This window comes from Spermophilus citellus (assembly GCF_964194105.1).
Source record: "Spermophilus citellus genome assembly, chromosome: X".
Lineage (NCBI taxonomy): Eukaryota > Metazoa > Chordata > Mammalia > Rodentia > Sciuridae > Spermophilus > Spermophilus citellus.
This window is the reverse complement of record NC_138190.1, coordinates 43,138,534-43,164,068: the sequence shown is the minus strand read 5'-3', so window position 1 is coordinate 43,164,068 and position 25,535 is coordinate 43,138,534. Positions and strand designations below refer to the sequence as shown.

At 39.2% G+C, this 25,535-nt stretch overlaps 3 protein-coding genes across 6 annotated transcripts in view; 1 reads left to right on the top strand and 2 right to left on the bottom strand.

Annotated features, from left to right (window-relative positions):
* The window catches only part of LOC308639732 (uncharacterized protein), a 39,307-nt gene extending 31,822 nt beyond the window's left edge, over positions 1 to 7,485 (bottom strand). Inside the window, exons 1-2 of the mRNA XM_081278011.1 lie at positions 7,401 to 7,485; positions 6,054 to 6,112 (exon numbers count right to left, since the gene is read on the bottom strand). Of these exons, the coding sequence (XP_081134137.1) occupies positions 6,054 to 6,068 (15 nt within the window). The 5' untranslated portion in view covers positions 6,069 to 6,112; positions 7,401 to 7,485. The remainder of the gene's footprint in view (positions 1 to 6,053; positions 6,113 to 7,400) is intronic.
* A 5,252-nt stretch (positions 7,486 to 12,737) lies between these two features.
* Positions 12,738 to 15,275, top strand: LOC308639409 (sperm acrosome-associated protein 5-like; the record flags this gene model as incomplete). The annotated part of the gene is made up of 4 exons (XM_081277674.1): positions 12,738 to 12,882; positions 13,298 to 13,456; positions 14,997 to 15,075; positions 15,176 to 15,275. 4 exons carry the CDS (start codon positions 12,738 to 12,740, stop codon positions 15,273 to 15,275), a joined length of 483 nt encoding a protein of 160 aa, XP_081133800.1.
* A 662-nt stretch (positions 15,276 to 15,937) lies between these two features.
* LOC308639017 (uncharacterized protein) lies at positions 15,938 to 25,218 on the bottom strand. 4 transcript variants are annotated; one of them, XM_081276951.1, is made up of 6 exons: positions 24,987 to 25,218; positions 24,438 to 24,496; positions 22,186 to 22,258; positions 20,045 to 20,171; positions 19,702 to 19,794; positions 15,938 to 19,108 (listed from the first exon to the last, which is right to left on the bottom strand). In XM_081276951.1, the coding sequence occupies exons 4-6, from the start codon at positions 20,076 to 20,078 to the stop codon at positions 17,403 to 17,405; spliced, it is 1,833 nt and encodes a 610-aa protein (XP_081133077.1). In that variant the 5' UTR covers positions 20,079 to 20,171; positions 22,186 to 22,258; positions 24,438 to 24,496; positions 24,987 to 25,218; the 3' UTR covers positions 15,938 to 17,402. The 4 variants fall into 4 exon arrangements, with proteins under 4 accessions (XP_081133077.1, XP_081133075.1, XP_081133076.1 ...); XM_081276949.1 differs by lacking the exon at positions 22,186 to 22,258; XM_081276950.1 differs by lacking the exon at positions 22,186 to 22,258 and having other exon boundaries at positions 15,938 to 19,105.
* Between the last annotated feature and the right edge of the window lie 317 nt (positions 25,219 to 25,535).

The following is a 25,535-nucleotide window of genomic DNA, read 5'->3' as shown; positions in this document are numbered from 1 at the left end:
TCAATCAACATTTTGCTATTCACATCCTTTTTATATTCTTCACTATTTTAGATTTTTGTAGAGTACATCTGTTCCATTGTCAATGAGAAAATTTATATTTCTTTTACAAAGAGCAGCAGAAGAGAAAATGCTTGGGATCAGTGACATTTCACAATGAAAATAGAATTTAAAAAGATTCCTAAGCACATGGCCAACCCACCCACTGTTTGCCACATCTGCCTGGCAGCTCAGAGATTGGCAACTGCAGAAGTAAGGAGAAGCTGAGGTAACAACATAGTACAGTGCTGTCTGGTTGATCTGGAACATACAGGCATGTACACAGGGACAGTGGGCAGCAAAGTACAGCACAGCATTGGGGTATGTGGTCCCAAGTAAGATGAAGTAAGTACATTACACACTGTCTCTCTCTCACTGAATACAAGCATAAAACCTGGACAGAATGCATTCAGTGGCAATCTGGTAATTCTGAAAAGTAAAAACAAAAACACAAAATAGAGGAAAGAAGCCATATGTGCCATATGTGGTGATGTACATCTGTAATCCTAGAGACTCAGGAGGCGGAGGCAGGAGAATCATAAGTTCAAGGCCAGACTCGATTAAGGGAAAAGCCTAGACTTTGAAGTGCCACCAAATTCATTGCGAGTTTGCCACTGATTCTGTGGTTTTCCCTGGCCTAAGATAAAGTCAGCATGGAGCCAAGAAGATAGTAAAGATACAGAAAGAGCTCAAGAACCAGGCATGGTGGTGCACTCCTATAATCCCAGTGACTTGGGAGATTGAGGCAGGAGGATCACGAGTTCAAAGCCAGCCTCAGCAACTTAGCAAGGCTCTGAGGAACCCAGTGAGACCCTGTCTCAAAATAAAACATAAAAAGGGCTGGGTATGTGGCTCAGTAGTTAAGCACCCCTGGGTTCAACCTCTGGTAGAAAGAAAAGAAAAGGGAAAAGAAAAGAAAGTTCATGAAGCAACTCTCTAGATCGGCTTGAAGAGTGGTAAGGAAGCTCCTAATGCTCAAACAGTGAGGGGAAAATCCATTTTTCTTTTTTCCCTCCTTTCTCTCACACCCCAGGCAGCAGAAAATCCAGCAGTAGCAGCAGCAGTAATAGCTACAACAGGACCTGCAGTACCAGTAGACTCTGGCCATCATCTAAAACCCAGACTCTGATTTGAAGCTCTTAGTCCCAAGAGAAACTTCATTATTTTTTGTCTTCTGTATCTGCAACTTGTGTCCATCCATGAGCATAGCTGGGGTAAGTGTGCAGTCTAGTAAAAAACAAAAAACAAAAACAAAAAAAATTTCTCTATAAGATGGACAAAAAGGGGGAAAACAGGGAACTAGAAAATTCACAGGAAATCATGGGGAGGAAGAATTCAGGAAAGAAACCCCATAACATCATATATCAACTCCTGGGCTCATTCTCAAACTGTGCATTTGTGGATCTACTCTAAAACAAAAAAGTAAACACTTTTGAGAACTGAACTAAGGGACAAACCACTGCCTACATCCCAGAATGTCTGTTATGAGGTTTAAAAACTAAATAAACATGGAAACCACAAACTACAGAAAACTGATTAGAACTTATAGCCTGAACTCAACTGGGTCAACTGCCTATGGCAAATCAAAATATCAACATTCTCCATATGACTTAAACAAACCCAGTGTCTCATAATATCACATTAAAATATGTAGGACATATTCCAAAATTACATGGTACACAAGAAAATCTCAACAGTCATGAGAAAAAAAAAACAGATACCAACATCAAGCAGATACAAGTGTTGGAATCATTTGAGAAAGTCTTTAAAGCAGTTATTATAAAAAACACCCAGGCTGGGGATATTGCTCAATGGTCAAGCAGTTTCCTACCCTGCATGAGGCCCTGGGTTTGATCCCCAGTAACATACACACACACACACACACACACACACACACACACACACACACTACCCAAGAAGTTAGACCAACCTTCTGGGAACCACAAGAAAACTAGAAAGTCTCATCAAAGACACAGAAGATCTAAAGAAGAACCAAATGGAAATTTTGAAACTGAAAAAGATAATAACCAAAATAACCTCCTACTAGAAAGGGCTTAATAGCCCAATGGAGATAATAGATAAAAGAGTGAATAAGCCTCAAAGTAATCAATACAATTTAACCAATCTGGAAAACAAAAATACTGAAAAAATGAATAGTGCTTCTAAGACCTGTGAGATAACACCAAATTTAGGTTTTTAGAGTTCCAGAAGAAGAGAAAGGATAGTTCAGAAAAATACTTGAAAAAAAATTTCCTGACCACTTTCCATATTTGGCAAAGACCTGCATCTGTAGGTTCAAGAGGCTCAGCAATCCCCAAACAGAAAAAACCCACAAGAAATGCACAACCAGATACATCATCAAACTGCTAAAAACTAAGGACAAAGGACTACATATATAGTAATAGAAAGATAACAGGAAGACTAGACACTTGGAAATTAAACATCATTCTTCCAGGCTGGGGTTGTGGCTTAGTGGTAGAGTACTCACCTGGCATGTGTGGGGCATTGGGTTTGATCCTCAGCACCACAATAAATAAATAAATAAATAAATAAATAAATAAATAAATAAATAAAGTTGTGTCCATCTACAACTAAAAATTTTTTTTTAATTATTCTTCCAAATAACACATATAATCAAAGAGGAAGTATTATTGAAAATTTGAAAGTAATCTGAACTGAACAAAAATGAAAATATACAAAACTTTGTGGGACACAGTTAAAACACTGCTTAGAGAAAATCTTACAGCATTAAATGCATGCATTGAGAAAAGTTTTAAACCAATAAAGTAGCCAAGATATATGGGCTGGAGTTGTGGCTCAGCGGTAGAATGCTCGCCTAGCATGGGTTCAATCCTCAGCACCACATAAATGTAAAATAAAGATATTGTGTCCACCTAAAACTTAAAAAATAAATATTAAAAAATAGCCAAGATAATAGAATTAGCCTAGGTATCTGCCAATAGATAAATGGATAAATCATAAATACATATATAAGTGTGTATACGTATGTGTGTGTATATATAGACATATAAGTATACACACATATGTATATATAGATACATAAAGTATAAAGGTATATAAAGTATATATTAATGCAAAATGGATCATAGAACAAAATATAAAACCAAAAACTAGTAAACTTACAGAATAGGAGAAAATCTTCATGACATCAAGTAAGGAAAAAGTGTTCTTAGATCTGATACCAAAAGCACACTCCATATAATAAATAATTTATACACTGGACACTTTCAAAATAAAAAAAAAAATCTTGCTCTGCAAATAACACTCTTAAGAGAATTGAAAGGACAGGCCACACATTTGGAGAAAAGACTTACAAACCATGGGACTGACAAAGGGCTTGAATAAGGAATATATAAAGAACTCTCAAACCTCAACAGTAAGAAAACAATCCAGTTTTCAAAAGGACAAAACCTTTTGAACAGATACATTATCAAAGAGGACATACAAAAAAGTAAATAAGCATATATAAAATGTTCAATATACTTGGCTATTAGGGAAATGCAAATTAAAACCATAATAAGATACTACTACATGCCTTCTAAAATGACTAAAACTTTTTTAAAATACTGAATATACCAACTGCTGACAAAAATGTGCCAACTGAAATTCTTGCATACTGCTTATGGAAATGAAAAATGGGTCAATGGCTCCAGAAACCCCTTTGGCAGATTCTCAAAAGCTAAACATACACTTACTATATGACCCAGCAATTCATATTTACTCTAGAGAAATGAAAACATGTTTACACAAAATCTGAATGTTTAAGTAGCTCTACTTATAATTGCCCCAATCTGGAAATAGCCCAAATGTATTTCAAAAGATGAATGGATAAGTAAGCCATAGAACATCTATACCATGAATTCAGCGATAATAAAAAAAAAAGAACAATAACACACACAACAATTTGGGTGAATCTCCAGAGAACTGTGTTGAGTAAAAAGAAAAAAAGTCCAATCCCAAAATATTATGTACTATATGATTCCATTTAATTCTTTTTCTTTATTTTTATGTTACTGGGGATAGAACCCAAGGAAGTTTTACCACTGAGCTACATCCCCAGTCTTTTTCATTTTTTTTTTATTTTGAGACAGGGTCTCAGTAAGTTGCTGAGAGTCTTGCTAAATTGACTTTGGCCTCAATCTCACAATTCTCCTGCCTCAGCTGCCAAGTTGCTGGAATTACAGGAATAAGCCACTGCACCTGGTTTGTATGATTCCATTTAAATCATGTTCTTGAAATAACAAAGCTTCTGAAACAGAAAACATACTAGTAGTTGCCAGGAGATTAAGAATGGGTGTGAGGAGAAAAGCTGTGAATGTAGCCTTGAGGGAGCCTTGAAGTAATGAACTATTCTGTGCCTGATCATATTTTTAAAAATTTTTTTAGCTGTTGATAAACCTTTATTTTATTTATTTTTAAGTGGTGCTGAGGATCAAACCCAGTGCCTCCCACATGCTAGGCAAGTGCTCTGCCACTAAACCACAACCCCAGCCCATGCCTAATCATATTAATATAATATCCTGATTGTGATATTATACTTGTTTTGAAATATGTTATCATTGGGGGAAATGGGAAAAGGTACACGGGACCTATCTATATTATTCTTCAAATTATATGTAAATCAATCACCTCAAAAGGAAAAGTTTAATTTTTAAAAAAAGGTTGCACTAAGCTGGGCATGGTGGCATACAACTTTCATCCCAGCTAATCCAGAAGATGATGGAAGACAATCATTTGAGTTTAGGTGTTCAAGACCAGCCTGGACAATACAGTGGTATCCACCTCAAAAAAAAAAAAAAAAGGAAAGAAAGAAAAGTTACAGAGCATATGGCCCCATTTAAATGACACTCTTGAAAAGACAAAACTATAGTGACACAGAATGGATCTGTGGTTGGCTAAGGTTATAGGCAGGGGGAGGATATGACTATAAATAAGTAGCATGAGGCAGTTTTTGTGGTGAAGAAACTAGAACCTGTAGATTAGTTACACCAATCTGCACGTATTAACACTTATCAACTGACACAAATGCAAAATCAATTTTAAGTTAATTTAAAAGATAAAAAAATGAAAGAAAAAAGATGGTAGACTATGGCTATCTGTAGACTTTGTGTCTTGGCCAAAAGGGAACTTAAAGTCCAACTGAGAAAATTACTTCAGGAAAGTCATTTGAAAGACAGGCAGGTTCCTTAAGAGATTTCATTCCTAATTTATAATATGACCATATCTCCAGCTCACTTAGAAATGGGAAATATCTACAGGAAATCAGGAACATTATTTATCACCAGGTTGTGGTTAAAGATAATTCCACATGACAACTGAACCAAAAAAATGCCCTGAAAAGCAATTCCAGGAAACCCTGGCTTCTCCTGAGGCCTTTCTATGCTCTCTCCTGATGAATAAGGTGAATCAAGGAACTGGTTATATTTCCCTTTGGCTGCCTGAAGACTCAAAGAGAAACCAGCAGCTCAACATTAATACAGATGGCCCCTGACTAAACATGGTCTGACTTGTGATTTTTCAACTTTACAGTGATGCTAAATCAATACATAATCAGTAGAAACCATACTTAGAATTTTTAATTTTAATAATTTCCTGGGCTAACAATATGTAAAACAATACTCTCTTCTGATGCTGAGCAGCAGCAGTGAGCCATAACTCCCAGTCATGTGATCAAAAGGGGAAGCAACGAATACTCCACAGTGTACCATGTTGCCAAGCTATGACGCTGAGCAGAATAGAAGTATTAAATGAATTTTCAGCTTTATTATGAGTTTATCAGGATGTAACCCCATCACAAGTCAAGGGACATGTCTGTATCTGTTACCCTGAAGTCCTCCAAGTATGTACATTCTAATTAGCCTTGATCTTCTGTCTCTCATTTTCCCTGATACTAGTCCTCATTCACAAATAATTTTCTATTTCATGGTAAAGATTCCTATAAATCTCATCACATCTATGGTTAAAAAGAGAAAGGAACAAACAGATAACATACTTACCTGGGGTTTGGCCATTTCCTGCTGTTCTTGGGAAAAGGCAGAGATGTGTGAAAATTGAGCTGGAACAAGTAGCGAAGGGTAGAGCATATGAGGACCCCATTAGGCTTGGAGTAGCAGAATTATCCTCCTAGAAATCCCCTCACATAAGCTAGCAATGAAGCTGCTCTGTGGAAGAGTATATGGTTTTAATAATGACCAGTATATTTTTGACTTTTTGTGTGAACATTGAGCACAAAGGCTTTTATTAGATATAATAAATTGTACCCCAACCCAGAACTTGTATTCACTTAATGAGATAATTTATCATAATGTGTAATTTCTCTGTAAGTAACTTCATCTGGGCATTGAGTTTAATAATGCCAAACTTAAAACAATCCCATGTGACCCATAAGAGAATAATAAGTAAATATTAGCAACAAAATTCTACACAGTTATTTAAAATGTTATATGGAAGTATACACTTTTCTGTGTATGTTGTGGTAGACATATCTCAAAAGTTTAAAAGAATGTTATAGAAGAAATCTAAAACTGAATTACAATAAATTTCTAAATAAAAATAGATTATAAAACTGCAGAAACCTATCTTAAAACTATAAAAGTTTAAAAAGGCATACACATATATGTTTAAGAACGGACATAAATGTGATGGGGGGGGGCAAATCAGTTATTTTTTTCCTTTCCTCTATTTCCCAATTAATCTGTAATTCAAAAGTATTATTTATTAAATGTCACAAAAAAACACTGAACTTTAGAACTACCTATTATCCAAATGACATTTTACCCCTAGACCCCTCAGATCCTGCAGCACCAGGCCCCGCCCACCCCTCCCAGCCCCCAAACTGTGGAGAAGGCCCGCTGTTAGGTAAGTCTTCTCAGGTGGCTCTTCTTCCTTCTCCTCACCTCACTGGGATAGTCTTGCCCAGGACCCGAAAAGAGGCCTTCAGGTGCAGGTCACTTCTCCTGGCGCTTTCACACCAGGCCCCTACTCAGGGTTTAGGCGAGGGGAGAGGGACAGAGGGAGAGGCAGGGCGCACCTAACGAGGGGCCTGAGGGATACGCATGAACCCTAAGTATAGGTCACTATGCTGGAAAATGTGTAAATGTCAAAGTTCAATAGGCCCCACTCTATCCTAACTAGCCCCATAACTTTGTCCACCAATGAGCCCCCCAGACCCTCATACACTGACTTCTCGGTTCCCCATCACTCAACCTATAAACCCCCGTATCAATGACCCTCATAAACCTCCCTTCACTCGTCCCCCAGAATCCCCCATCACTTAGCCCAAGACCCCCAGCAAACGTCCGCTCAACCTCACTGTCTTTCTCGTCAACTGATTTTCTGCTTACTGTTGAAGAGACCGTTACAAGAACTGGCCCCGACAAGCACTTCCGCTTCTGAACCAGCTCTCCGGCACCGTAGCCTATAAAATCTACAGCGACCGGTTCTGCGCACGCTCAGTAATGCCTTTGAGACCACATCTGCCAATAGTCAACATGGGGCCGCGAAGGTGTTGGGGTCACAGCGCAAGCGCAGAGGAGAGGCGGCTGTACAGGTGACGTCACCGTTCCAAGGCGAGATATTTGTGCCTACAGCGTCTCTTCTCCAGGTTCGCTGTGCAGAAGTGTTTACTTTGTTCTGCGGAGGCCAGCATTCTAAGATTTCAGACACCAATACACTTATGGAAGGACAGGGAGGACAAGTGCCCAATTAAGGAAAAGATTCTAGCGGTCGGGAATTTTGTATCTTGAATTTAAAGGTCAGCAACGGTGTTGCCGGTGTAATTGCAGGATACGGGGCGGAATGTTCTGCGTACACAAAGACTAAGAGGGTAGGAAAAAGCCACTGGCTCCACCCAGTGGCTAGGGCTGGAGTTTACGTATTAGCTTTTGAAGAAGATAGGAAAGTACACAGACCACAAACTGAAGAATGAACAGTGTTGTGGGACGCAAACAAACACACACCGTTGGTGAATGGGCTGTATTAGTGACTGACAGGTTCCTTTCTCTGAATGGGCAGAGGCATCGTTAGTGTGTTGGGAGCTAGGAATAGGGTTTATAATCTCATTCTCTAGATAATGGGGAAACTGTTAAGAGGGATCGGATTTTTAAAAGACCAATATGAAGCAATCTAGTCTTGTATTTTAAGGCTAAAATTACACGTGTATATTTCATTCATTTGTTTTTTGCCCTATTAGAATGTGACCTTCGCAGGGATATGCCTAAACACCTCCTCTGTGCCCAATAGTGTTCTAGATATTGGGAATGAAGCCGGGAAAAAAATAATAACATGATGTGGACACCTTGAGTTCAAACCCCCACCCACCAGCTGTGTGATATAAGGCACGACTGTTTACTTCCCTGTACTGTGTCCTCATCTATAAAATAAGGATAATGACAGTGCCTATCTCATTAGGGTTGAGGTGACAAATGAGTTGATATTGTAAAGGGTTTAAAACAACACCTGGCACATAGCAAGTGCTATGTCGGTGTTTATTATTATTATATAAATAAAATCAGATGTGTATATATATAAACTTCTTAATAAGAAAAAATAAAATAAGATGATTCGCAAACTGCTTTGTGAGCAGACTGTAAAGAGCAAGGGTGGAAACAGTGAGATCAATGAGGAGGCTCCTAGCAATAGGCATAGGAAATGACTAACTCATTATCTCTTGCATGGTGGGCACTGTGTGACGTGCATGACATGAACTCAGTTATCACAACAGTCCCATGGCCCCCACTTGTGAGATAAGGCAAAGGTCACACAAATTCTCAAAGTCAGATTTATAACCTCCACCTAGTAATATTATTCTTTTGTTTATTCAATATTTTGTTTATTCAATATTTCATAGAAGGTATCTGAGGAGCTTCACTCTAAAATCAGTAAAACCAGCCTGGAAATGAAGCTTCCTAGCAAACAAGGCAAAGAGGAAGCAGGAGTAAAACTCAGATTTCTTGTTCTCCGAAGTATCAGCACCTCCAGTATAAACATTGTCCACTCTTTAACACATTCAGGGGTGGAAAATAGGAAGGGCTGAACCTTTAGGATCATCATAGTTTGGTCTCTTTCAGCCTTGCACTTTTATCCCTTACCACCTTGCACTCATGAGAGTGTACACACACACACACACACACACACACACACACACCTATGAAAGCAGGGAAATCCTTTGGGGTTGGTGGAAATTGAGATGTGCTGATTGTGGGCTCCAGAAATGTTTATGAGCCAGTGATATTGCCCCTCAGAAACTTTCCCAAGGTCCACAGTACACATCCATAAGCTATGTGAGGCCAGATTTCCTGCTGCAGAGCCAGAACTCCCACTCTCTATTCAGGGCATCCTCTACCATCAGTCCCTACAGGTGCAACCTCCTCATACAGTAGTCTAGGCAGCAGGTGGCCAAGTGAAAGGGTATGGGAGATTGACAGGTAAGTGGTCCCACTACAGGCTCTGTATGGTGTGGCACCCTCACCCAAAGATAAGGGAAAAGGCCCCCCACCTGGCTGTTGAGCTCTTAAGATATATCTTATCAAGACCATGAGGCTGGGGATGTGGCTCAAGTGGTAGCGCGCTTGCCTGGCATGCGTGCGGCCCGGGTTCGATCCTCAGCACCACATACCAACAAAAGATGTTGTGTCCGCCGAGAACTAAAAAAAATAAATATTAAAAATTCTCTCTCTCTCTCTCTCTCTCTCTCTCTCTCTCTCTCTAAAAAAAAAGACCATGAAAGTGTTGCCAATTTTTTTTTAAATTTTTTGTAGTTGTAGATGGACAGAATACCTTTATTTTATTTGTTTATGTGGTGCTAAGGCTCGAACCCACTACCTCACATATGCTAGGCATGCACTCTGCCTCTGAGCTACAGCTACAGCCTGCTATTGCCAATATTTAATAGTTGTTCAGGACCAAAAGGAAGCAGTGAAGTTGGCAGAAAAATAGCACAGAAGGAGTCATGTCTCTGGTGACACTGAAGTCAACACATTAGCATTGAACTGCCTTGCCTCCAAGAAAGTAATCCCCTTACCTCCTCTTGAAGTCAAGGACATTTTTAGTGGTGTTGATTCGTGCAGCCAAACCTAATCCTGAACAATATATCAGACTTTTCTGTTCAGCCAACGTGAGTCAGTAAACAGGATACATAGCACTGGTGAGCCAATATGAATAATGGCGAATGAAAGTCAAATTGGGAGTGAATTGGGTCAAGGAGAGAGGCAAAGTGTAATGGAATGAAAGTGAATGAGCAGCAGAGAAGAATGCATGAGGAGAGATGTGCATGGGCAGAGTAAAGGAATGACCATGCACTAGATTTTGAATTACATTGATATTATGGATGAGACTGAATATGTGATGAAAAAGTGAAACACAATCTAATTAAAGAAAGGTAATAGTGGATGTAGACTGAGTGAATGGGGCAAAGAAAGTTGGTAAATGCGAATAGAATTGATAGAAATGCTAAGGATTAGAGTGTGACTAATGGTTTATGAGACACAATATGATTGGAGAGGTGAATTTAGAGGGAAAGTAGGAGAGAATTGGGGTAATGTGGAACTCAGAGAGAAGAGTGGGGGTGCACAAATGGAAAAAAACAAGAGTGATTAGAGTCCAGTTTGAACAGAGATACTATAAGGGAGAAGGAAAGTGACTAGAGGTGAGTGGGGCAGGCTGAAATTGGATAGGGGTAATGCAGGGTAGTGACCTGGATCCCAGTGTGAATCAACAGATGTGAATATACATGAATGGTGGGCAGAATGAGAAGGATTGGAAGCAAAGAGCAGAAGGTAAGTAAATGTGGATATTGTGAGGCAAAAAGAGAGGAGATAAGGGCCGGGGTTGTGGCTCAGTGGTAGAGTGCTTGCCTAGCATGTATGAGGCACTGGGTTCAATCCTCAGCACCACATAAAAATAAATAAATAAATAATAAAGGTATCGTGTCCATCTGCAACTAAAAAAAATTTCTTTAAAAAAGAAGAGGAGATGAAAGTCACATGGTCCACCCAGAATAAGTAATCAGTGTAACATCAGGCCCAATATGGGCAAAAAGTGGTGAATTCAAGGCAAAGTATGACTGAATAGGGTTACTGGGGCAGAGAAGGAGCAACTAGACATGAATCAGGAGCAGAAGTGAGAAGAGGGTAATAGGGGTTACATTAGAAATGAATTTAAATGAATGAGGCATTTAGGAAAAATGAAAGTAAGGGGAGCTAATGAAGAGGAAATTGAAAAACAATGGAGATGACTGAGCATAGAGTGAGTTCATATGGGTAACATGAGCTAGTGTTTGGGAATAATACATCACAGAGTTCCAGGAAAGGGGGCCGATGGGGTCAGCATCTTGGAGAATACAGGTAAGGAAAGGGCAGAAAGGGATTGAGTAAGTGGAGGAGATAATGAGGCCGGGAGTCAATGAACAAAGCTGAAGGATGGGGCACCAAAGTGAACAGGAGTCAGTTGGTGCAGTGCCAGGAAGTAGAGGTGAAAGTAGGAAATGAGTCTGAGTGAGAGTGAATGGAGGTGAAGAAAGAATGTGATTTGAGAACATTTGGACAATGATAAATAAATGGGTCAGGGAATTGTGGTAAAAGGAAGCCCAGTGTGAGTGAACATAATTAGATGAGAGTATAAGTGAACTGGGAAATAAAAGATAGACCAAGAATGAAGGTGAAAAAACAGTTGAATGTGAGTATGTGTGTGTAAGATATCATTTGTAATATGTGATGTGGGACAGAGTGTGATTATAATTGGAGAAGATTCTAGTAAGTTAAGATGGAACCACACAATGAATACAGAGAGGTATAGGAAGAGCCAAAGATGAGTGTTATGGTTTGAATGTGTCCCCTCCAAAATTCAGGTGTTAGAAACTTAATCCCCAAGGCAACAGTGTTGGAAAGGAGGTCATTTGAGGAGGTGTTTAGGTCATAAGGGCTTTGCCCTCATGAATGAATTAATGCAGCTCTGAAAAGGGCTTTCAGGAACTCTTTCTGGAGACTACAGCAAGAAAACCATCACAAAATATCATTGCCTTTATCTTAGAATTTCCCAGCTGACAGAATTGTTAATTTCTATTCTTTTTAAATTCTCCAGTCTCAGGTATTATGTTATAGCAGCACAAACAGACTAAGATAATGAGTAAATGGAGGTAATGGGGGCAGAGCATATTCTGTAGAGGATGAGAAATCAGAGATGGTAATAGGCACAGCGTGATGAATACCACTGATCAGTGAGCAGTCTGGGAAATAGTGGTGAATGGGACTAGAATGAATGGAAATGGAGGTAACCAAGTTCTAACACATAGGTGTTGAGAGTAGAGTGGTACAGCATTAAGAAATTTAGGTGAATGTGGGTCCAGTGTGAGGCTTAGTATTCAAGTTAGACTGTCTGTATTTGGTGTGTTGCCAACCCTTCTCTCCCTGCATCTTTCTGACACCACTGGGTTTCTCTGTCTTTTTGTCTCCTTCCATCTCTGTCAGTATCTTTATTTTTCTTTGTGTGTCTCTTGGTCTCTAGGAGAATTGGCATTGGGGAAAGTAGTGAGGTGCCCAGACCTCTAGCTTCTATGTTCCAGAATATATCACTTAGACCAGTCAGTGCTCATAGAGCTCAGAGTTCCAGAATGCCCCTATTTCTGAACACTGCAGGGTGAATCTGAAGCAAGACATCAGCTACAAGGGCTTGCGGGTGTCATAATGTTGGCCTGGGGCACTGTGTTAGTGATCTGGGCCACACTGATCATTGCCAGTGTGGATGCCAAGATTTATGAACGTTGCGAGCTGGCAAAGAAGCTGGAGAAGGCAGGCCTTGATGGCTACAGAGGCTACGAAATTGGAGACTGTGAGACTCTATTTGCCCCAAGTCCCTTCCATACCCCAAGCCATTAACCACACTCAGACCCAGGCTTCTCTTGTCATTTTTCACCTCTCTGGGTCAGGGCCTGACCTCTAGTTACTTTCTAACTGTGGTGAGTGGTTTAACTCAACTCTAATGTCATCAACTCAGTCTCTACCATCAACACCATTATTACTGACCATATCATCACCACTGTTATCACCATGAATACCATCACTACCACCATCACTGATATCTCACCCAGAATCATCAGCATCAACACCCCACCACCAAACCAAGATCATCAGTCTCACAACTAAGATGACAATCATCCCCATTGTCACACCCATCCTAGCCATTCTTATTCCTGGACCCTATGTCTGCCTCCTACTTCTTATCTCTCTTTCTCTCTCTGTCCCAGGGTTGTGCATGGCACACTACGAGAGCGGCTTTGACACCTCTTTCGTGGATCACAATCCCGATGGCAGTAGTGAATATGGCATTTTCCAGCTGAACTCTGCCTGGTGGTGTGACAACGGTGTCACACCCACCCAGAACCTCTGCCATATGGATTGTCATGGTAAGGCAAAAGTATGAATACAAGATCCCTAGTGCCTGGCCCTACATGCCACACACAAAAAGGCAAGATTATCTAAACTGTAATCTCCTACAAATGTAGAAAAATTATGGGGAAAGGAAGAAAGTTGCCTGTGTTGTTTGAGACACCATCCTAAATCCTTAACCAGACTACAATGACATGTTGCCTAGGTCTAGAGAATGCAGAGCCCTTGAATCTGACCCAGAGTGGAGGCTATAGTTTTTTGAGACTCAGGAAACAGACAATTCAGTGTCATGTGAAATATATGGGGAGACTATTCTGATTTGGAGTTGAGGTTGTATAGGCCCCAAGGGAAGAAGCAGATGATTGGAAGTAGGAACAAAAACAAACTACCAGGGCTGAGGATGTAGCTCAGTTGGTAGAGTGGTTGCCTCACATGCACAAGGTCCTGAGTTCAATCCCCAGCACTGGGAAAAAAAAAAAAAAAACTACCTATGTGTAGAAATGAGAGAACTTTCCAGATGAGAGTGTTGTGATGGTCAGGACAAAATAGAATAGCAATGAAGTTGTTTGAGGATTGTCCTGAATGATGGATGAAGTTGTCCAAGACAGGCCAAAATGGAGACTAACTTATTTGGAGCCAGCCCAAATGAAGGTTTAGATTGTGTAAGTCCAGTCAACATAGCAGAAGAGGTCACCGATGATTGGCCAGATTGAAGGTTGAGATGGTCTAGGACTGGCCACCATAGAGCTTGAGGTTGTCTAAGAGTAAATGAATAATGAATTTTTTCAAAGCTGAATAAAATGAAGGTTAAGGTTGCTCAGTGTGACAACATGGAAATTGCAATAATCCAGGATAACTAAAAGGGAGGTTGAAGTTATTTATAACTAGTCAAAATGGTAATTGAGATTGTTTAGGATGGTCAACATGGCAGTTGAGATCATTAACAACTAGCTAAATGACAGTTAAAAGTCATCCTGGTCCAGCCAACATGGAAGTTGAGATTATCTAGGACAAGGTACTATGGTGGCTGTGGTTGAACAGAACTAGCCAGTATGGAGGTTGGGGTCATTCATAACCAGTCAAAATAGGAATTGGATGTATCTAGGACCTGAAAACATACTGTTTGAAGTCACTAGGAATGACCAACATGACAGTTAATTATCTTCCCAATCAGCTGGTTCAGGTGATGCTAGACCAGCCAGTATTACAGTTGAGAACATTGTTAACTGAATATAATGACAGTTGAAGTCATCCAGACTTGGCCAATGTGGAATTTGAGGGAGTCTGGGATGAGCCAATAATGGTGACTGAGGTTACTCATAACCTGCCAATGTGATACTTAAAGCCAACCAGAGTTAAGGTTGTACAGAACCAGTCAACAGGGCACTTGAGGTAATTTATAACCAGCTAACAAAAGAGTGGAGGTCATCCACAATCAGCCAATGTAGTGGTTGATGTAATTCAGGCCCCCAAGGAATCTAGAAACCCTGGGCCCTCCATATGCTGTCACCCTCTGCCAAGTGCACCAGATCATCATGTTCCTCTCTCACCCCCTAGACCTGCTCAACCGCCATATTCTGGATGACATCTTGTGTGCCAAGCGGGTTGTGAATGCACCAGGAAGTATGAAGGCCTGGTAAGTTCATGGGATGGTCTGGACCCTGGACAGCCAGAGATAGGGGTATTGCCTCATCAAGTTATCCACTTCATCTTTCCTCCCTCCCTTCATCTCCCAGGGATTCTTGGACCCGGCATTGCTCTGGCCATGATTTATCTGAATGGCTCAAGGGGTGTGAAATATATGTAAAAGCGAACCCAAGGAAACCTGAATCATGACTGGAATTCACAGGGATAGAGATTATCCTTTCCTGTCTTTTTTTTTTCTTTTGTGGATTTAATAAAGATGATATCTACAAGCAGTGCAAAAGCCTTTGCCTGATTCTTCATTTTTCCAATCCCTGAAGGTACCACCTTTCAGTCACTTCCCCCATATCTTCACAACTGTAATCGAGACACCAGATGACTTGGGGTAGGAGAAAGGACAGTGTAGTGATTAAGAGCATAGGTGCTCCTTGAATCAAATACCATCTCTACCACTTACTGGATGTATTGCCTTAAACGAGGCACTTAATTTCTCTGTGCCTCAGTCTGCTGATCTGGAAAATGAGGATGATAATGGTATTAGTGACCCTATGAGGTTATTGGGAGGATTAAGTGAATTAACATATGTAAAGTATATAAAGTGCTTGGTGCAAAAGACAGTTATAGGGGCTGTGGTTGTGGCTCAGCAGTAGAGAGCTCACCTAGCACATGCGAGACCCTGGGTTCAATCCTCAGCACCACATAAAAAATAAATAAATAAAGGTATTGTGTCCAACTACAACTAAAAAAAAAAATAAATATTTAAAAAAGACAATTACAGGTATAGAGATAGAGCCAGGATGGAAGTATATGAAAGTTGGCTTCCCTGAAGAAGTATCAGTCTCAGTTGAGGTCACTACAGAGTCTTTATTTTCGACAGATACAGTCTCATCAGGGGAGAATGGGATTAAACTCAGTTTACACAGGAAGCTCAGTGGGAACTGGGAGTTTAAAATATTCACATTCTCCCACATGTCATCATTCTAATTCTCAGCCCCCCATCATCTCTTTCAAAATCAAAACCTAAATTGCAAATGACACACTGGGAATTTAAGAAGGAATTCAATGAGTGCACAGGTAATAATTTCTTTTTACACAATGCCCAGGGTTCAGTCTGTGTCTTCAGCAGAGCATTTAGGAATTTGAACTTACCATTCTTTTCATTGGCCAGCCCCACTGGAAGCAGCCACTCCCATGAAGAAGCAGTTAATCATGTCCTTTGTATTCTTTGGTTGAGGGTGGATTCTCAACTACTCAAAGCCTTGCTTTCAATATTCACTACATCCAGAGCAGATGATCATTGAAACAGCTAGTGGCCACTGCATGCCAAAGAAAACTCAAGCTCCCTTCCTTTAAAGGATTTCCCCTGTGCTCAGCCCCAAACAACATAGATAACCAAAGTTCACATTTCCCTGGGTGTCCATAAAAGGTGCTTTTACTCTGGGTACTGACTTCTGAATGTGATAGTTATTCATCAAAAGCAGCAGAAATAAACGCCAGTGAATTTGAGTCAAAAACGGATCTTCTAAAAACCTGTCGTGCAGCTTATAGTCTTTTGGGGAAGGCTATAGGATGAGTCTCAGAGAAGAGGAAGATCCACACAGAGAAACATAGCCAAAAATCTTACCCAACAGGCTGTGGTGAAAATGCAAGCATTATCAACTGTTGCTACTTCTGGAAACTGGATTTGATGCTGTAGTGTTGTTTTCTTTACATTGTTCTGCTTAAATGTCCTTTCTAATATCTGAACATTTATAGTATATTCTTCATTGTTTTTCCTTTTGTGGTTATCTTTAATTATGTAATTTCATATCATTTGGTGAACTCTGTTTTTCTTGGAGATAACATTTATTACCCATGATGAAAGATGACAAAATGAGTGTTCTTAATAATAGCTTTTCTTAATTTTTTGTGAGAGTTGGATATTAAATTTGGAAACATGTTTCCCTTATTTCATTTCCAAGGGACTATGATTATTGAAATTAATTAAATTGGGCTTCCCTTGATATCTTTGCCCAGATTTATGGTGAGGTTTGGCTTCCTAATGACATCTCTCATAGATTCAAAACTTCAAAAGATTTTAATGTTGAACAACCTTTTTGGTGTAAAGTCATTCAATATACATCCATGATATAAGCATGAAAGGCCCAGTTTTTTGCTTCAGGACCTTGGCCCTTGCTATTTCTTCTTCCTGGAATGCTCTTCCCCCAGTATGGCTGGTGCTTTGTTTTCAGATCTAAAATCAAATGTCATGTCCTCAGAAAAGCCATCCCTGATCACCCTAAAGCAGGATTCCCCCACCTCACTTTTTCTTTGACTTTCCTACAAAGGATGTTCCATTTTCAGTTCTTTGGTCTCTTCTCTCTCAGAGTTCTCTAATCCTTGCTGATCTTTGACTTCTAGAAGGTTTCTCTCATATTCAGGACAGTCATAGGGCTTCTCTCCTATGTGAGTTCTCTGATGTACAGTGAGTTTAGACTTTTCTCTGAAGGCTCTATTACACTTATCACATTTATAGGGTTTCTCTCCTGTATGAGTTCGTTGATGTATAATGAGATATGATTTTTGGGAGAAAGCTTTCTCACATACATTACACTCGTAGGGTTTCTCCCCTGTGTGAACTCTCTGGTGAATAATGAGATATGATTTCTGGAAGAATGCTTTATCACATTCATTGCATTCATAGGATTTCTCAAATTTTTCTCCTGTATGAGCTCTCTGATGTAGCATAAGATATGACTTCCGGGAGAAGACTTTTCCACATACAGTACATCCATCAGTTTTTTCTCCTGTATGAATTCTCTGATGAGCACTGAGGCTCAGCTTAAGGGTGAATGCTCTTCCACAGTCTGAACACACATAAGGTTTCTCTCCTGTATGGATTCTTTGATGTCTACGCAGTGTTGATTTCTCTCTGAAAGATTTGCCACATTCATTACATTCAAAAGGTTTCTCACCTGTGTGTGTCCTCTGATGTACACTGAGGTGTGCCTTTTGATTGAAGGCTCTCCCACATTCTAAACATTCATAGGGTTTCTCTCCTGTGTGAGTTCTCTGATGTATGATGAGCTTCGTCTTCTCTCGGAAGGCTTTGCCACACTCATTGCATAAATACGGCTTCTCTCCTGTATGAGTTCTTTGATGTATATTCAGTGTTGATTTCTCTCTGAAGTATTTGCCACAATCACTGCATTCAAAAGGTTTCTCTCCTGTGTGTGTTCTCTGATGAACACTGAGGTGCGCCTTCTGGTTGAAGGTTTTCTCACATTCTGAACATTTATAGGGTTTCTCTCCTTTGTGAGTTCGTCGATGTATGATGAGCTTTGTCTTTTCTTGGAAAGCTTTGCCACACTCAGTGCATACATATGGTTTTTCACCTGTATGAGTTCTTTGATGTATATGCAGGGTTGATTCCTCTCTGAAGGATTTGCCACATTCATTACACTCAAAAAGTTTGTCTCCTGTGTGCATGGTCTGATGTATACTGAGGTGTGCAGTCTTGTTGAATACCTCTCTGCATTCTGTATATTCATAAGGTTTCTCTCCTATGTGAGTGATCTGATGAACAATAAGGAGTGAATTCGTGCTGAGGGGTATTCTACACTCAGGACATTCATAGGTTGGTTCTGCAACTTGAGTCAGATTATGCTGAACAAAGTTAAGACTATGACCTTTCTCATATGTATTATAGTCAAGGGGTATCATTCCATTATTTTTTTCATGCCTGCCATGAATTAATAATTTCCCACATCGATTACATTCGTAACATTTCTGAGCTGTCAAGCTCAGACTATTAGGACTGAGTAAGCCAAAATTATCTTTAAAACTTTTCCCATATGAGTCAGTTATATAGGGTGTGTGTCCTGAAGAAACTACCCATGTGCTCTGAGGAAGTGGGTTTACAAAGCCATCAAATTCATGAGCTCTTTCCTTAGACACATTTTTCTCATCAATGGATATAGCTTGCCTCAGGTGTCTGTTTTGGTTTTCCTGGTGGTTCTCCAGCTGGTCTTCAGCTTGCTCATCTTCTAGAAAAAATAATAAACCATACTCTGTGAATACACCTTTGAAAGATGCAGGCCTCTGATGGGGTTGAATTTTAATTTCTTTTAAGTCTAGATACCAGTCAGAAAGAAATTCCAAGTATATGTCTGTGCTACACTCAGAGCTCAAGGAGTAAAAAAAAAAAAAAGAAAAAAAAAAGAAAAACAAGTTGATCCAATAGACATTGAGACAGAAGTAACAATAAATGACAAGATTGTTTAAGAAAATAGCTTAAAACTGGGAAGAGAATGTAAAAATAGGCTAGGGAGTCATGAATAGGAAAATGGATATTGGAAGGTAGCAGATCCAGGATTTGGGGGAAAAAAGACTCTAATTGCAAAGGGCTTTTCAGAAAGGCTAAAAACAATTGAGGTTATTGAGAGAAGCAGAAGGACAAAGCTAGAGTATAATCCAGCTCCTTGCCATCTTATTCCAAGATTATTTTGAGACAATATCTCACAAGACTAACAATATGGAATACGCAACAATAGTGTATATTCTTTAGGAAGATATTTCAGAGCATTCAAAAGTGGTCAGCATTCAGAGATCCTAAAGAGTATCATCTCTCACTTCTTACCTGTACAACTTGAACTTGGGATTTCTCTCTTTATGATCTCAAGAACTCCATTCTCCAAAGAGGCAATCACATCTGGTTTGGTAATAGGATACCCTGTAATGGGAAATGATACAAGATTTGGGAGCCTCTGTGTGGCTTTCAGGGCTTCAAAAAATTAGGAAGGTACATTTTAATGAGGGTAAATTTCACATGGGAGATGAAAATACAAACGCCTTGATCAGTTTAAAGGGAATAAGAACCTTTAACCCCTACCACTTGAGTTCAAAGAATTGAATTACTTCATTCAGAGATGGAAAGTTATTCTGCTAGGGACACTGTGATTACTAAGGGAAGCCATCCTCACCCAGAGAAACAAGATGGCTATAATTCTCTAGCATCACATCTCTGTATAGGGTCCTCTGAGTAGGGTCCAGTCGATTCCATTCTTCCTGGGTGAAGTCCACAGCCACATCCTCGAATGACACTGATCCCTGTAATTGCATACTTTTGTTCAATCAGTTTGATAAAAATTAAAGTGATGGTACTTTCCCAAAATATCAGTAAATCTATTTTTAATATTTTTAATTGACACATATTAATTGTACATATTTATGGGTTACAGTATGATATATCAATATATGTATACAATACGTACTGATCAGACCAGGGTGATTGGAGTGATGGTTTTTTAAGGTAAGGGGAATATTCTTCAGAGACAAGCTACTGTTTAAAATTTAATCATTTCAAAAAAGACTTCTTGGGGGCTGACCATGTAGGTCAGTGGTAAAACATTTGCCTAGTATCTGAAAAGACCTGAATTCAATCCCTAGCACTGCCAAAAAAAATCTTATACAAGATATCTGCAATACCTAAGGACTTTTATACTATATGAACTATAAACAACTCCTATTAATCAATAAGACAACAGAAAAACTAGAGAAAAAAAATTTGAATAGATACTTCACAAATGAGGCTCTCCCAATGGTCAAAACACAAATGAAAAGGTGGTCAATATCATTAGTCATCAGAGAAATGCAAACTTAAACCACAAGGAGATACAAATGTATACAAACAGAATGGATAAAGTAAAGACCAACAACCCAAATGGTGGCAGGGATGTAGAGCAACCGAAACTCTCATACATTGTTGGTGGGAGTAAAGTGGTATAGCCACTTTGGAAAACAACTTGATAGAATATAGTAACGCTACTAATTAGAACAAATAAAAAAGTTTAAAAAAGAAGAAAAAGATGTAGTAAAGCTAAAAATAACCCTAGCCTAGGACCTAGCAACCCGACTCTCAAATATATATATCCAATGGAAATGCACATATGTTCACGAAGACATGTATAAAAATATTCATACAAGTATTATTTGTAAGTATCTAAAATATTATTTATAGAATCCAAAATGGTCATATCCATTAGCAGTAGAATAGATGAACAATTGTGATCTATTTATACAATGGAATAGTACACGGTAACAGAAAGAGAACACACTACTGATAAAATAACAAGGGTTAATCTTAAAAATATTATAATGGGATTGGGGTATACCTCAGTGTCAGAAACACTTGCCTAGTATGTGTAAGGCCCTGGGTTTGATCCTTTGAACTACAAAAACAAAACAATAAATTAAAAAAAAATATGATGAATGAAAGAAGCTGGGCCCAAAAGAGTAATAATGTATGATTCCATTTATATAACATCCAAGAACAGGTCAAAATAATCTAGAGTGATACAAATCAGCAAGTGATTACCAGTAAGTCAAGAGACCATGATTGGAAGTAGAATGGAGGCTAATGGGAGGCCTGTCATTCTTTCCTTTTTGTTACAGGTACTGGTTCCACAGGGGTTTTCAATTTGCAGACTTTTTTTAAAAAAACTGTATGATATATATCTCCTCTAAATATTGTGCTTTAATAAATCTACCACAAAAGATTTTTTCTGGGTCATATTTCCATAAAATGTTTTAAAAATAGTAAGACAGGGCCAGGGATATGTAGCTCTGTGATAGAGGTTTTGCCTAGCATGTATGAGACCCTGGGATTGATCCCCAGCACTGTAAAAAATAAAAATAAAAAATATAAGACAAAGGTGCTAAGGTTGTAGCTCAGTGGTAGAGTGCATGCCTAGCACGTTTGAAGTACTGGGTTTGATCCTCAGCACCACATAAAAATAAATTAAAATAAAGGTATAATTTTTTAAAAAAATGTAAGACAAAGATTCAAAAACTCCAAAGGAAAAAGAGCAGTGTATATAAAGGAACAATTCACAGAAGAAATGTAAAAAAGAGAAAAAATTATGAAAATATGCTCAAAAACATTGATAATTAAATAAACATAAATGAAAAAATAGAGACTTTCAACTGTCAAATGGCAAGGCTTAAAATTATGACAAGAGAATTCAAAAGGATATTTTCATTCATTGTTAGTAGAGGTATCAACTTGTACTAACATCTCAAAAGGCAATTTGGCAATGTCTATGCAAGTTCAAAACGTGCCCACCTTTTGAACCAGACATTCTAGAAATGGTCATCACTGAATACAAAGATAGATGACAAGAGAGATCACTGCCACACTGAAACAGAAATTACACAGAAGTCCTTCAATATGGAGCTGATTAATAAATCATGGTACATGCATTCAAGAGAAAAATGCAGCTGTTAAAAATATCTGTGTGACCTGGGGTGATAGCTCAGTGGTACAGCACTTGCCTAGCATGCACACGGCCCTGGGTTCTATCCCCAGCACTGCAAAAAACACAAAACAACAACACCAAAAACATCCTCTACCAACAAGGCACTATCCCAGCTGTAGCAGTAATCAGCTGTGCCAGTGATCAACTGTGCAATCCCATGCCACTTGTTTATCCACTCTGGTACTCAGTTTCCCATCTGTAGGATGTGAATAATAATGGTACCTACTTCATACAGTTATTGTGAATTAAAGATGGCCATGCATATAAAGTGCTTAGTACAGTATCATGCATAGTGTAAGCTCACTACAAATTGGCTCTTGTTTTAAGATATTTTAGAGATGAGATCCAAGTCTAAACACAAAATCCATTTATGTTTCATATAATACCCTATAATCATACCCTGGATGCAATTTTATGCAATATTTTTACTGTGCCTGCATTTTGACTGTGACCCATCACACAAGATCAGGTGTGGAATTTTCCACTTGTGACATTATACCTCTAACACAAAAAGTTTCATATTTTAGAGCTTTGTGGATCTCAGATTTTCAGATTAGGGATGTTCAACTTGCATTATATCATTCTGTAAAGGGAAAGCAGAAAGTTGCAAAACAGTATTACCTAATGAGCAAATTGCAGCAAAAGAATATATGTGCCAGGTGCAGTGGCACAAGCCTATAATCTCAGCAACTCAGGAGACTAAGGCAGGAGGATTGAAAGTTTGAGGCCAACCTCAGCAATTTAATGAGACCCTGTCTCAAAATAAAAATTAAAAAGGGCTGGGGATGTAGTTCAGTGGTAAAGTGCCACTGGGTTCAATCCCCAGTACCAAAAATAAATAAATAAAAAGAAGACATACCTTAACTATATGTTTTAAATGTATGTAAATATAAAGAACAAGGACAAGGAAGAGAGGGGGGTATATAGGCACAAATTAACCAAATTCATCATAGAATTGTTATCTGAAATGAATGGTGATATGAGATCCCCTTTTGGGATTGTACATTCCTCAAGAGTTTGAATTTTGGGTGCCATTCCTATCTCACTTCTGTAGGAAGAGGGGAAAAATGACAAAATTATTTCAGATTTTCAGACTTTTAAAGAAGGGCAGAAAGGAAAGAACTGAAAATGGTCAGGGACATTATGATTTTTGAGCCTAAAAAGGGAAAGGGCAAGGATTCTCAGGCTGTACTGAAAACACAGATGAGAGAAAATGTATTCAAAAAGAATTTGAAGGGCATGAGGTTTATTGATTGTTCTTAACCATCAAAGTTTTAATCCAGTGTTGATCCAGAACATGAGAGTTCATTGTGCAGAGATGGCTTTGGTTTCCTGAAAAATTGCATTCCTTACTTCTGTTCTGGCAGGACACATTTGGCTAACATGAGGATATATTCTAAGTCACAGCAGAGCAATCCCAACCCTGTATTTATCAAAAGATTGCTGATGGGGACTTGGATGATTGATCAGAGAACTATCTGATCAACATCAGGAAAACTTTACTTCTCAGGAAGTAGCTCACTTTCTCTGATGGGTGAGATAAATAAAGCAAGTGCGTTTACTTCCCTCTGTGTTGTGGCTTTTAGGAAGTTAGAAAGGTAACTGTAGCTTAACATAAATGTGTAGAATCCTATGATCTATGCATACACATTTCAAACTTGCCTTGGACTTGCTCTACTTCTCTAACCCTAACTGTATATTTTTATACATATCCATTTTATGGTATAAATATTAATACAATAATTAACATCAAGCTCATATATAATGCATACTATGTATATACCAGGAATTGTTCTAAACACATGTTAATTCAATTGATCTTCACAACAACCATACAAGGTAAGTATTATTATTGTTATTGTTAGCATCATCATCACCCCCATTTTATACTTAGGAAAACTAAGGCACAGAGAGGTTAAATGGCTTGCCTAAGCTCATAAAGCTGTTAAGAGGAGTTTAATCTCAAAGTCTTTAGTCTTAACCACTGTACAATAGTGCTTCCTTGCTTTTAAGTATCCTAACAAGGGGAGGGGGAGGGGAGAAGCAAGTAAGAACTTACCCGGAACTTAGTCATGTCTGACTGTTGTGGAGAGAAGGCAAAGGCCTAAAAAGGCAGAGCTGTTGAGAGGGAGGAGAAGAAAAGAAAAGAGTTGCAGATGGCAAGGAACACCCAGATTGAAAGTTCACCAAATCACCAGATCAGAAATATACAAATGCCAGCTGGTAAAATGGCCACGAAATTGCTAAGAAAAAAAAAAAAGGAAAGGACATTTGTTTTCCCCACGGATCCCCATCACTCAACAACACATCCCTATCATGGATCTCATAGGCCATCCAACACTCACTACCACAAATTCCCCATCGCTGACCCGAGACCCTCATTACACATTTCACAGTACCCCCCCCAACATTTACACTACAATTCTCATCACTCATTATACAGATCCCCTCATCTCACACCCCAAATACACCCATCATTCATCCCACAGTCCCTCCGTCACCGACTCCACAGACTCCATCACTCATTCCAGAGACTCCCATCACTCCGTTTACAGCTCCCTCCCCAGACACTCATCTCTCATCTCAGAGCCCCTCCCCAAGTACTCACCGACTAAATCGCGGCTTTAGAGTCCACACTTGCTGGTGTCACTCCGCCTGCAGACTATCAGCCCTTTCACTTCCGCTCTGAGTGAACTCTGCCCTCCTTCATCCCCTGCTCTGATCTTAAAATTCGAATTCTTATTCTGGTAAAGTCCCCTTGATGTTTCTAAAATCAGTCATAACTTCCTCCGACAGCCACTTTTTAGTCCTTTACCCCGCCTTGGTTACTGTCAGTCACTATACTTGCTCATGCGCAGTAGCCTTTCCTGAAGCCATCGGCGCTAGTAGCCAAAATTATTTTGGTTACCACAATGATCATTATTTGGCTGGCAAAAAAAATGGCCGCGCCAGTGAGCCGGTTTGCCAAGGGAGCAGACATCTTTACAACGTTTATCGTTCCGTACAGCGGGGAAAATGATCCTCTTAAAGTTTGGAAGAGATGGAATTTCGGGAGGAATATGGAAACCTGGCGATAAGAGTGGGGCCCTTTGTGCAAAAGCAGGCTAATGATGAGTGAATCATATGCATGTTTTTTACAAATTTAGAGCTGAGAACC

Excerpts from the sequence above, each read along its gene's own strand:
- LOC308639017 (XM_081276949.1), bottom strand. Across the intron at positions 19,795-20,044 it reads TAGCCATCTTGTTTCTCTGG|GGTATCCTATTACCAAACCA; the intron begins GTGAGGATGGCT and ends TTCCCATTACAG. Across the intron at positions 19,109-19,701 it reads CCCAAGTTCAAGTTGTACAG|AAGATGAGCAAGCTGAAGAC; the intron begins GTAAGAAGTGAG and ends TATTTTTTCTAG.